General features: G+C 41.2%; 1 protein-coding gene across 15 annotated transcripts in view; it reads right to left on the reverse strand.

Annotated features, from left to right (window-relative positions):
- neb (nebulin) overlaps nucleotides 1–12,582 on the reverse strand; it is a 78,942-nt gene that overhangs the window by 12,115 nt on the left and 54,245 nt on the right. For 10 of the 15 annotated variants that reach the window (XM_084083588.1, XM_084083583.1, XM_084083582.1 and 7 more), the window contains 15 exons: nucleotides 12,417–12,524; nucleotides 11,441–11,545; nucleotides 10,902–11,006; nucleotides 10,418–10,522; nucleotides 10,210–10,314; nucleotides 9,755–9,865; nucleotides 9,325–9,435; nucleotides 8,994–9,095; nucleotides 8,631–8,732; nucleotides 5,995–6,108; nucleotides 5,399–5,509; nucleotides 3,903–4,007; nucleotides 3,000–3,104; nucleotides 1,968–2,078; nucleotides 498–611 (listed from right to left, as the gene is read on the reverse strand). In XM_084083588.1, coding sequence (XP_083939714.1) covers nucleotides 498–611; nucleotides 1,968–2,078; nucleotides 3,000–3,104; nucleotides 3,903–4,007; nucleotides 5,399–5,509; nucleotides 5,995–6,108; nucleotides 8,631–8,732; nucleotides 8,994–9,095; nucleotides 9,325–9,435; nucleotides 9,755–9,865; nucleotides 10,210–10,314; nucleotides 10,418–10,522; nucleotides 10,902–11,006; nucleotides 11,441–11,545; nucleotides 12,417–12,524 — 1,614 coding nt within the window. The remainder of the gene's footprint in view (nucleotides 1–497; nucleotides 612–1,967; nucleotides 2,079–2,999; nucleotides 3,105–3,902; nucleotides 4,008–5,398; nucleotides 5,510–5,994; nucleotides 6,109–8,630; nucleotides 8,733–8,993; nucleotides 9,096–9,324; nucleotides 9,436–9,754; nucleotides 9,866–10,209; nucleotides 10,315–10,417; nucleotides 10,523–10,901; nucleotides 11,007–11,440; nucleotides 11,546–12,416; nucleotides 12,525–12,582) is intronic. The other 5 variants (XM_084083584.1, XM_084083580.1, XM_084083589.1 and 2 more) reach the window with 4 other exon arrangements.

Genomic DNA, 12,582 nt, shown 5'->3' on the forward strand with positions numbered 1-12,582 from the left:
AAGTTACACAATGTTAGCACAGCCTTAAAATAAAATGAGAATTGACTGGTGGATTATGATAAGGAAAGGGGCTGCAAAACCAAAAACTCCTGGGGGAATGTTCAATAAAACAAGGTTAGCCTGAATTGAGGACTAGAGGGAATAATTATAGTGATGCAAAGGAGGATTGCATGTGAGGCTCCACTTCAACACTGAAAGGTAGAACAGCATTAGTCAGGAACTTAAATGTGTTAAATGAGTAGAATTCATACAATGATCAGGGACATAATATAATACAGTTAAAGGGATAACTATGGGGCATATTAGTGATGTCATCAAGCAAGGCCAAAATGGCAGGCCCAGCCATGTTAGTGTGACGATGAAACATAATGTTAAAGGCTTTGGCTAGGTTAGGATACGTTAAAAGCATTATGTTAAAGGCTTTGGCGAGGTTAGGACACGTTAAGAGTGGGGATGGAACAAAGCCACTTCCATCCACTGACAAGTCACAATCATACCTCACTCAGGATTTGAGTGGCATTCCGTGCTCTCAAATGTTCCGGAGTTTCCACCACCAATGCAGTTAGCCCTTTACCCTTCACTCCCTCCTCTAGATCCTTCCTGTACTCTTTCTACAAGACGGAAGAACAGAGAGACTGTAGAGAGACGGGCACACAAGCAGGCCAGGCCAGGCCAGGGCACACAGAGCTTTGAGCAGAAAGTCACCAAGCCTCCCAAATGCTCATTGAATCAGTGAGCATTTTTCGTCTATACAGTTATAGCGAAATGTTGCCAAAATATAAAGGACGAATCAGATTGTCATTGTTCATGAAAAAAATGTTTAGAGAGAGATATTGGTGACTTTAGCAAGTAGCTTGATAAAAGCCATGTTAACCACATTTTATCATACACAGCTTGAAAGCATAGACATAACTGCATTCAAGACATTGTTTCATTAGAACAGTAAATGTGCACTCTCATGTCTAATTTACACTTTGTTGTGCGCCCACACATCGAAAATCAGTTATTTTTGCCATGGTCATACAACAAACTACAAATTAGGCTTCAGTCATTTAGAAATTTGACTTCAGATAGCAGAGGGTGAGCCATCAAACACAACAAATACAGACAGAAATACAACTATTATTAGAGAGAAAAAAACTATTTGTGGTATGGAGGGTTGCTTGATGGAGGGTTGAGCATGAATTGGAGTAGTCCAGGGTGTCAAACACATACACAGACAGACACAAACACAATAAATTACATTAACACAGTGGTTTTGAAAGTGGGGGTCACCAGGTGGGCCAATTGGAAAGGAAAAAATAATAATATAATATATCATTTTTAAACAAACATTTTCTTTTTCAAACAATTGTGCCAGTTTTCATCCTGGCGTTCCTATTTTGACCATTATTGTCCAAATGGTTCCAAATGTTTCAAAATGTTCAAAACCTTTGCGTAAATAGCAGATCTACTTGTAGATTGGCTATTTTTGCTGTTTTCTTTTTTTTCGTTCTTTCTTTCTTTTTAAAGGCATTTCGCAAAACAGGCATTTTCCACTGACAGAGGTTATGTCTATTTGGAGGTCCATTGCATGGAAACGTTTGGGAACCCCTGCATTAACACGTACATAGACGCAGGAACACAATAAATTTCATTAATATCACCAGTCACACAATGGAGAGGTCCTACAAGAGGAGAGGCATGGGTGAATGTAGCGTATTATTAAGAGGGCATTATGGTTTTGGCATAAACCATGCAAGCTAACCCCAAGCTAAACCGTGTGGGTAGAGCTGGGGGGGGAAAAAAGAATGAAGAAAAAAAGAAACAGTGGTGGGATAAAAAGACGGAGGGAGGGAAGAGAGGGGCTGTGGTTGTGCTGTGGTCTTAGTATGATTATAAAGCATGGGTGGGGTTGTGGGAGGATTAAAACCCAGGGCGGGAAGGGACAGGGACGGGGACGGCCGGGTGACTGGTCCGTCAGTTACCTCGCTGACTATTTTGGTGGCGTGTCTGACATGTATCATGGCGGGGGTGACCTCCAAGCCTGAGAGGTTCTTGCCCCTCATGTGTTCCTCAAAGTCCTTCCTATAGTCTTTCTATTGACCGTAAAAAAGATACGTAAGACAAGAGACAGACATGGCTCAGATAAGCACATGCAGGCAGTCCTGGTTCACAATGCGGTTACCTTGGTTCTTAAGTGTACCATTCTCCTTGGAACATTCACTCACCACCTCTGTATGCATGCACTTTGATGTGTGACAATTTTCCTAAAAGTTGAATGTGTCTGTACGTTTACTGAAATACTTATTATCATCAGTTAAAGTAAAGCTTTCTTATTTACGTTTCTTTTCTTATTATACGCTCTAATATTTTATATATTTTTTATGATACTACAGTATATCTATTCTAGTTATGTCGTTTTAAAATAAATACATTTTAATCGTTGTTGGAGCGTGTGATGCAAAACAAATTTCCATGTGAATGAAAAACTAAGTGTCAGTATCATCATACTGTGTAGATAACTTTAACGTGATGTTAAACGACAAATACTGTACCTTTCTTGGCCCTGGATCATCAGAGGCAAACTAGACTGTACATATTGAGGCTCAGGGTCAGTTTAATGCAAGGCTTATACCTAATTTTACACTGCCTTTTTCAAGTCTTAAATCAGTATAATTTCAGGAAATTAAAAATTTTCATTGGCAAATTTCAACATTTCATAACTATGAAATTGAAGCTGGTAAAATAATGACCTCAACTTTAATGAATTTGGCTGCGAAGGCAATGTAAAAACAGGTTGTGCTGCCATCATACACATATACCCAACAATATAAATAGCTGGACATACAACACGCTAATGCATTTCCACATTCAACAAGTGATAACGCATAGGAAGAGATATCCGCAGGATTTCACACCGGTCCTTCAAGATTTCGAGAGACGAGTGGTCCTGTAACACAAAAGGTTAATGGAATGGTCTCTGCGTCCGGGCTCTGGGTGCCTGAAGGGTACTTTACCTGACTCTGCATGTGCTGGGCCTCCTTGTTGGTTACATATGTGGGGGTCTCAAAGTCCAACATAGCCTTGCCCTTCTCCTTCTCATACTTCTCCTTGTACTTCACCTGTAAGAGCCCACACACCAGTCAAACAGAGTCCACAACACAGATTCTACACGGACTGTATGTAAATATACTGAAAAGTACATGAAACACAAGTTATAGTACAACATGTTGTGTTGTGTTGTGTTTTGCTTGGGGTTAGTTTTCGGAGATTCAATGTACTGTACTTACTATAGGACGCTATTGTTAGGATTACGTTGGCACTGGTCGGACCAGGACTTTAGATTAAATGGGACCATTGTGGTTCCATCTTGAGTAGGAGTACCCTCTACAGACCTCTGTATGTGCATTGTGAATTTAAACAACTTACACTTGAAATTATACAAATTGCTTGTTTCAGTTCAAGGAGAGGCACGACAACACTTTACTGATTTAATAAACTTACACAAATTGCACTTGGACGCAGCTAACAACGCCCTCTAGTAAAACTGTTTTACAGGGTCAGCCAAAGCCTACTTAAGTAACACAAACACTAAAGTTTTTTATGTAATTCAACTACTTTATAGTTTTCAAGTGTCTGGGAAAATGTAGGTGTGCTGGCTGTAATCTGAAACTCATTCTGATCCCTTATTTGCTCTAAACATAGTTTAGAACTTGGTTAGCATTGAGAAGCATTTCTTGAATCTTGTTGTTAGGAATAGGGTTTAGGGAAAACTTTAAAGCTTTCAATGGGACACACTGCCGGAAATGCTTCCACGTGTACTGTAGGCAAACGTATGTACTGTATGTAAGTGAAAACCATAGCAGGTGATGTTATGAGGACTCTGGGACAGCTGAGTCCTCATAGACGGTGTCACTTACATTGCTCTGAAGGTCAGAGGCATCCTTGTGATGGAGGTGTTCTGGCGTGTCAGCAATCATATGGTAGTGACCCTTACTGTCCTCAAATTTCTTCTTGTAGCGGTACTAAGGGGGAATTCCCAGTCAAGTAACACACAGCTCAGTACAACAAAGGGGGGTGGGATAAAAAAAAACGTCTGTCTTGAGCTTAACATTACCGTCATCCATAAAAAAATAACCTTGTCTGCAAGAAAGGAAAAAAAATGGCTACAAGGATGCCTAAAAATAGTTTTAAAGTGATAGGATGACAAAACAAATCGTTGCGGATATTATAAGGATCAATAGGTGAGTAGGAGGGTGAGGTGACGAGGTTTGTCTTAGATGTTCATTAATCAAAAAGGAAAGGTTGAGACTAGGATGAGAGCTATGGGAGGGAAAAAAAGAAATCCATGAGATGGAAAAAAATATGGAGGAGGTGGTTATAGAGGATACTAGTAATGGAGGGTCAAGGGTATGAGAGAATGAGAGAGAGCTGGGTGAGGATCACTACCAGATGAGGTTCTTGAATAATGTTTATGGATGGATGAGGGCTTCAAAAGAAGTCGAAATATTTTTGGCTTGCCAAAACTAAACAATTTCTTTGCGGACAAAATTGTTTTATACTTGATGCGGCGCCACTTTGAGTGCTGAACATTAGAACCTGCTCACTGAAAACACAGCTGGAATGGGGATTTTGCCAGAATTGCCACCTGGATCCCCAGTCTCCCTCTGATGCGCTTTGACATATTTGTCTCAGAGGTTTCGCTATATCTGGTCGACAGATGCAGTGGACAAAGTGTGTGCTGTGCTATCTCTATCCATGAACTAATTGTCATCTGGTTGTGTTTGGGGTCCCTCAGAGAGGGATTATAGAGGTTTGTACCTCCTAACCTGCTCAGCCAACCTTTCTTCAAAACTGTCCATGGTACGTTGCTGGCAGATTGCGGGAATAAAACAGAATAAATCATGCATCATCGCATTGGTGTCATCTCCAGTGATGTTCGGCTAGTTTGATTTTTTTTAGCAGCAAGGCAATGTGTTTGGTTGTTTTCAATGCAATTATTTCACTTTGAGATTACAACCTGACTGAATATTGTTTCTGCAGGAAGGATGCTACAGCCTTTAGTCCAAGAGAGGGTCTACAGTAGGTTGAGTCAGAGATGATGGTTATAATGTGATGTGGAGTAATGGAGACTACTGAAGGACGATGAGGTCAGGTCCATTTCAAATGAAACTGAACCGACGCCCATCATCCTGGGTGTTGGTAGTGGGTGGGTTGTGGGGGAAGAGTTAATGAGAGGGTTATGCCTGATTTACTTGGTTGTGTATTGTATCGCCCACTGAAAATAGCCTATCTACAAGCTCACAACGCGTCCAAGCATGACGCGTTGTGAGCTTGTAGATTGGCTATTTACGGAGTGTGAGACCGGTGCACAACTAAGTACAAATCAGGCTTAAGTGGGCTGACAATGTCTTACGTCGCTGGACAGCTTGCTGGTGCTCAGGTGGTGCTGCATGGACAGCGATTCAGCCATGTCTGTCACAGGCTTGTGGAGAACCTTCCTCTGGTGGTCAACCTTGTACTTCACCTGGGGTAAATAACATAGATTGTTAAAAAGGATAGGTCATAAGAGTTCCATGTTCACAGCCAGGTATACACTCTGCTGGGGCATCCCATGATCTATATAACAAATGTGTCATGGATGCAACTGTGGATTGTTTAATTCCTCCTTCATGTCTGACACGGAAGCACAGCATTGTTATGAACAGAAAGGACCATGCTATAATAGTATACCGTTATTTCTATGGAAATGACAGGAGAATGTGGAGAATGTGGTGATTGCAATGTCCTTATATATCTTAAAAGAGCCTTATCACAGAATTGGAAATTGTATAGCCTCAGACAGGAACAAATAAACAAAAAGAAATTAGAGGAGAATTTTGTTTTAAAACATACCTTGGACACTGAACAATAAAGTTAGACAATGTTGGTTACTAGACAAAATGCTCCATGTTGGTTATTATACATAATCCTCAAAGGAATAAGGATGTGACTGAATATGTGACCTCTTACCTCACTAGCCAGGTTGCTGGCGTCCTTCAATGTCTGGTAAATCTTACTGTCTTTCAAGTCATACTGCGGCTTCTTTCCTTTCATCTCATTGGCAAACTTTTCCTTGTACTTCACCTAGGAGGGCGGACACATGTTATGTATGAGATACTAAACGTTGGCAGCCTTATGGGCAGACTGGTGGGCTAAAGACGGGTCGAAACAAACAAACACACACACACACACACACACACACACGCACGCACGCACACACGCACGCACGCACGCACGCGCGCACGCACGCGCGCGCACACACGCACACACGCACACACACACACACACACACACACACACACACACACACACACACACACACACACACACACACACACACACACACACACACACACACACACACAGGGGTTTTACATTGGAAAAGAGAAACATTTAAAGGGCAAGACAGTAATGGGTCCAACTGTATAAAAAGGGTTGAGCAAATCAGAATCAGTGATGGCTTTGGGCCTGGACTGCTTGTGCATCAAGATCATTTCAGTCCCTTGTTATACAGGCAGAACAATTACTGTCCAATCATGGACTGTCTTCTGGGAGTGAGTCATTCTTTGCCCATGTCACACATCCCAGAAGGCAGGCCATGCAGTCACTGCCATTGAACTGGAATGGAACATTCTAATGCTATGGTCCATCCATATACAGTATGCAAACACACAACACAGGACTCTGCTGTACTGCAGCTCTGTAGAGAAACAGTGAGAGAAAGAGCTGTGTCTTCAAACATCATGTTATTGGTTTGTTTCTCTAGGCATGTGTACATCCAGCAGGAACTACAGTATATGTATTATTGTAGTATTCACTTTAAAAACTTCACAATTCGTACGCCAGGGCTAATTTAACCACTTAAACCCTATAATACTTGGTTGACCAGGTTCCCCCAGGGCTCTATACCGTCTGCTCTTTTTTCCCCCTCAACACCAAATCTCTTCACCGGAAATAGCCTATCTACAAGCTCACAATGCAGAATAGGGATGCTAGGGTTCATGTGGTTAAAAGCCCTCTTTTTAAAAGGTACAACTCTGCCCCCTAGTGTTAGAAGTGAGAGTGCAGTTGACTGCTGGATGTACACAGACCTAGTAGAAACAAAAACAGATGCATCAGGACAGTTTATCACTTTCATGGTATTGTACAGTCATTGTACACTCATTCATTCCATGTAAACCATTCCCGAGACAGAGACAATGACTGAGTGATTCAGAACATTTTAGAAGGAAGGAAAAATCTGGCAATCAAAAAAAAAAGAAAGTTCACACTAACAAAACTACTCACGAATGATTTGCTTATTTATGCTTAGCAATGAGGCATATCTTGCCAGTGGGACAAACAAAAACAAGCTGAAGACATGCAGAAGATGAAAGGAAAAAAAATACTGAGCAAAATAAAACATAAACAAGTTCACAAAAGCTATGGGGGGGGGGGGGGTGATTCCTCCTATTCAAAACCGTGTGGGACCCCAGTTACTGTCAGAAATCAACAAGTCGGTCAATCTGTCAGTAAATATGGATCAAATGAGACAGAGACAGTAGGATGCGACAGAGCAGACATGTAGTCAGAACCCAGTGGTCCCACAGGGTTTAAGGGCATTGATCTCCTTACATTACTAGTCAGGGCACTCATTTTCTTAAGGTGGCGCATCTGTGGGGTATCGTAGCAGGATGCTCCATGGAGGTAGGGCTTGGCATCAGCCTACAAAGCGCATTGAGATGGAGGGGTGAGAGCACACAGTGAGCAGGACAGCATGGAATGACATGAGGAGGGGAGATGGGTGAGGGGATGGACATTAGGGATGGAGGGTGGTAGGCTAATGCCCAATTTAAATTCCGTTCTACGGTGTCCAGTGGCAAAAATAGCTGATCTACAAGCTCTGCTAATGTTAGTGCGGGACACCATTGTACAATTAAGTATAAATGTGGCTTACGGATGGATTTAAGAATGGTGTGTATGTTGTGTGGTAATAGAATGTTACAGTTTGTTATATCCGATAGAATGTTACAGTTTGTTATATCCAATAGAATGTTACAGTTTGTTATATCCCGATAGAATGTTACAGTTTGTTATATCTGATAGAATGGTACAGTTTGTTATATCTGATAGAATGTTAGAGTTTGTTGTATCCGATTTATCCACAGATGTAACAGAGTTACATTTTGTTCTATGACATGAATCACACCGGTTAATATCTCAAATGGGAGTTGGATTAACTTTTTTAAATGCTTGTGTGGTTCAAAAATTAATTTAAAAATGTGTTGATTTGTTGAGATTATCTCTTTCAGCAAAACGTGTTAATGTCATAAGCCTTGGTTTGTTATAGACAAACAGTACATAGCTATATTATTGCAGCTACACATTTAATACAGCAATGCTAGTGTGCTATTATGAGCTCTAAAAAGCTTGAAGTGAGGATGGCCTCTAGGAAGCTGATTTTAGCTCGAGTAAAGTCACTCAATGCATTTAATCTCAGCTGTGAAAGAAAATTAGGTTAAATTCTCTAAGAATACACGGTAAATGTACATTGGGAAATGGTACAAATACAGGATACAGTTTGGAAGCAGTAGGTTGAGTCCAGGGGTGGACGTGGCTGACCATACCTGGCTGGACAACTTGGACATCTCTGTGGCCTTTACAATGTCTGGACGGTTGATCAGAGAGCCACGACTTGCGTCCAGTTTAGCCTTGTCACGGTAGCCAACCTAACAGAGACGGGAAACAGACTTTGATGGGCCGTGTACAAAGGAGTGGTGGTGTATGTGATTTAATGACAAAGTCAGTCACTGTGCACCCAAACGTGTATTAAAAAAAAAATCTTTGGAACCGCTCAATATTAATATTGTTATATTATAACATATTGTTACGTCATTCTCCAATCTGATGTGATCTCAGACTGCTAATGATTCTCCTATCTGATGTGATCTCAGACTGCTAATGTGTCTACAAGTATCGGTTGTATTTACTTCACTGGCGAGCTTGGAGGCCTGGGTGGCCTTCCTGATGTCAGGGCGGTCGGCTACTGATGTGTAACACAGGCTGGCCTTGGCATCCTTCTTGTAGGCAAACTACAGGGTTGGGAAGAAGGAACAAGACAGAGGCATACAGAAGAATGAAGAACACGAGAGAGCCTTGGACTACACTATATACAGTACAAGTCACCACTTTTTGTGGCAATGTTCTAATGAATATCCTATGCGTCCATCCCAGTGCGGAATGCATTTTATACTACAGTACGTGTGAAATCAATGACAACAAAGAAGTTAAGATAATTCAGAGCCTGTTAAAATGTCTTACACTGCTCTGAGTCTTGGCGACATCCATGGCGTGCTTAACATCTGGGGGGACAATCATCTGGTTGTACTTGGACTGGCCCTTCTCCTTCTCAAACTTCTGCTTGTACAGTTTCTGTTGCAGGGGAGGAAAGGAAAGTTAAAAACAAAAATACAATTGTGGAGGATTTGACAGATGGCCGAGTAGTAGCTTTGTTTATGGTTATGTCTGAGTCAGAGGGACGTGGCCGTGGTCTGCTGGCCGGCCGGTCCTCCCTTAAGGCAATTTTAACATAGGATTTCAAAAATGTTTATATTCTTGGAAATGTTTCGAAGATTGCAATTGATCAGATTGCAACTGATCACAGTTGAACATGCTTTAAATAATCAAAGATAATTGTGACATCAGGTTGAAAGTGGTTAATTTTCAAAGGAAAGGCGTCAGGTGACCTTACCCCGCTGATAAGCTTGTTGACTTCTTTGCTGTGGATGGTGTCGCGGTTTTGGGGCATGGTGGTGAATAAGCCGGCCCCCATGTCCTTCTTACTGGCCTCCTTGTATTTACTCTGGGGTAGGAAAATAGACATTGAAACAGGGGCTTATAATATCACCCATTATTAACTTAAAGCAATGCTTTCTGTAGGATATAGTACCTACGACAATGCAGACTATACAATGTTATTCCTTGGGAAAGATTGAGAGTGTGAGAGAGAAAGATAGAGAGAGAGAGAGAGAAAACAACATCATAAAGTCTATACTGAGAGATAGGATTCTCGTTTTCCATTGAGGATTTCTGCCAGCCTCGTCTTCTGTTATTATCCACTTGAGCCCTATCATCACTAGGTTCAAAAGGTTGAGAATCACTGGTTGTGAAAGTGGTTATAAAATTGTGTATGCGCAGATTTCTCACCTCAGAAATCAGGGAACGGACTGACTTGGCATGGAGGATCTGGGGAGTGTCCAAGACGGGGATGTAGTGACCCTTGCCCTGCTCATACTTCTGTCTGTACTTGCGCTGGAGGGTTAAGAAATACAAAATGCAGACTTGAGTATGTGCATTCTTATAGCGCAAATCATAGAGCTTACTGTATACAGTAATGAAGAGGGGAGTTACTTACATCACTATTCAAATCAGAATTCCTCATAGCCAGGAGAGTGTTCTTATCATCCACTACTGACAGCACATAGCCCTTCATCGACTCCTTATCATACTTGTACTCAATCTGTGGACAAAGGAATATATATTAGAGTGACATAAGGGAGATTCCTGTTGTTGAAAAAAAAAATATATATTCACAGTAGTGGTCGACCGATATTTGTGCACTGGCATCTAGGGGCAGTCAGGGCACTTCTGCTTGTTGTTTGTGGGAGAAAACTACCAGTCAGGCAGTTCTGCTTGTTGTTTTCAGTTATGTGTGTTAGCTACTGTTTCACATTATTAATGCTGTATTTTATTAGATTAAAAATAAAAGAAAAAAAGGTAATTGGTTTTATATCGGCCATTGGCCTTCCCTATTCTCAAAATATTGGCACTGAAAAACAATATTGGTTGATCGGTCGATCACTAATACACAGTATATGGTACAAGTACTATTAACTCACATCGCTCTGCTGTAGAGTGTTCTTGGCAGCATTGACAAAGTCAGGTCTGTCTGGGGTCCAGATCCACTTGTTCTTGGTGGCGTGATACTTCTTCCTATAATCAAGCTGAGAATCGACAGAATAAAAATGGTCATGGAAAGCAGGTAATTACAATGAGCAAAGCAATAGCTCCTGCTTAGTCAATCCATCATTCTGTACATCTGTTTACAGGTTATTTCATTCCATTTTTCATTAATGCATAGGTTTTATTCACTGGTAGAAAGTAACCAATTATACTTACTCATGTACTGTACTAAGTACATTTTTGAGGTACTTTTACTTTACTTGAGTATTTCCATTTTTTGATACTTTATATTTATACTCCACTACATCTCAGAGGCAAATATTGTACTTACTCCAATACAATTATTTGACTGCTTTAATTACTAGTTACTTTCCATATTTAGAGATTTACAGAGTATTTTTGTATTGTGGTATTGCTACGATTTAAAAACAATCAGTGTACTTTTTCTACCACTGGTTTTATTGGGCACACTCACGTTGCTGATGTTCTTGTAAGCCTCCTTGGCAGCACGGATCTCATGAGCATCTGGCAACATGTTGATCTGAGCTTTGCTCTTCTCGTACACCTCTTTGTACTTCAGCTAAAAGAAACATGACAAAATATTCAGTCGATTATAAAAAAAACAAAAAAAACAACCTTTATTTAGAGTAGTCAATAATGTTTTACCCCCTTCTTCTACCCAATTTAATCATTATGCCAATTAATTCCTCCCCACACACATTCCTGCGTTGTCGCTGTTGTTGGCCTTCGTCCTACTCCTCCCGCCAAACCCTCCCCTCTGACAGGTGCCGCACGAGCCCGTAGGAGTACGTGCAATGACTAATATCACCCTCCCCACCCAGCGCCCCCCGCCCCCGAACACGGGTCAATTGTGTTAGACGCCCGACAAAGCCGGATGCACCACTGTGGATTCAAACCCACAACCTCCGTGGTGTTACGCAGGGACTTTACCGCTGCGCCACCCGAGCACTTAACCCATTAAGACCGGGAACGCATCTGTGTGTCATTTTTAGATTTCTTTGGCTATTCAAAAATACAAGCTCATAGCGTGGCACAGAGTGCCACAGTATGAGCTTGTAGATCTGCTATTTCTGAAAAATCGTGAAAATTTAAATATATATTCTTTAAAGAGAACATTTGCAAATTATTTTGTTCCAGGGACCCCCAGAAGCAAATATTTGAGTTACAAATGTTCGCTCTAAAAAAATATATATTCATAGATTTGCAAATATGTTCACGGTTTTCTCAGATCTACAAGCCCATAGCGCGGCACTCGATGCCCCTCTATGAGCTTGTATATCTGCTATTTTTGAATTGCCAAAGAAATCTAAAATGACAGAGATGCGTCCCCGGATTGAATGGGTTAACAGACAGCAGTTCTTATATTAACTTATATGACCTGTCCTTGGCCTCACAATGCCTATGGAACAAATTACATTAAGGGTACATACAGTGCTAGTGATCTCCTTGACTTTCTTCATGTGCTGCTGGTAGGGAGTGTCATAAGGCAGGCTGTATCCCTTGGCCTTGGTTTTGTTGTAGTCCATCCTGTAGATGATCTGCAAGACAATTACGATAACAGTCACATGGCAGGATCGAATGGAATGAAAGTAGAAA

Source organism: Gymnoscopelus microlampas (genome assembly GCF_963454915.1).
Source record: "Gymnoscopelus microlampas genome assembly, chromosome: 17".
In the NCBI taxonomy this organism is placed as follows: Eukaryota; Metazoa; Chordata; class Actinopteri; order Myctophiformes; family Myctophidae; genus Gymnoscopelus; species Gymnoscopelus microlampas.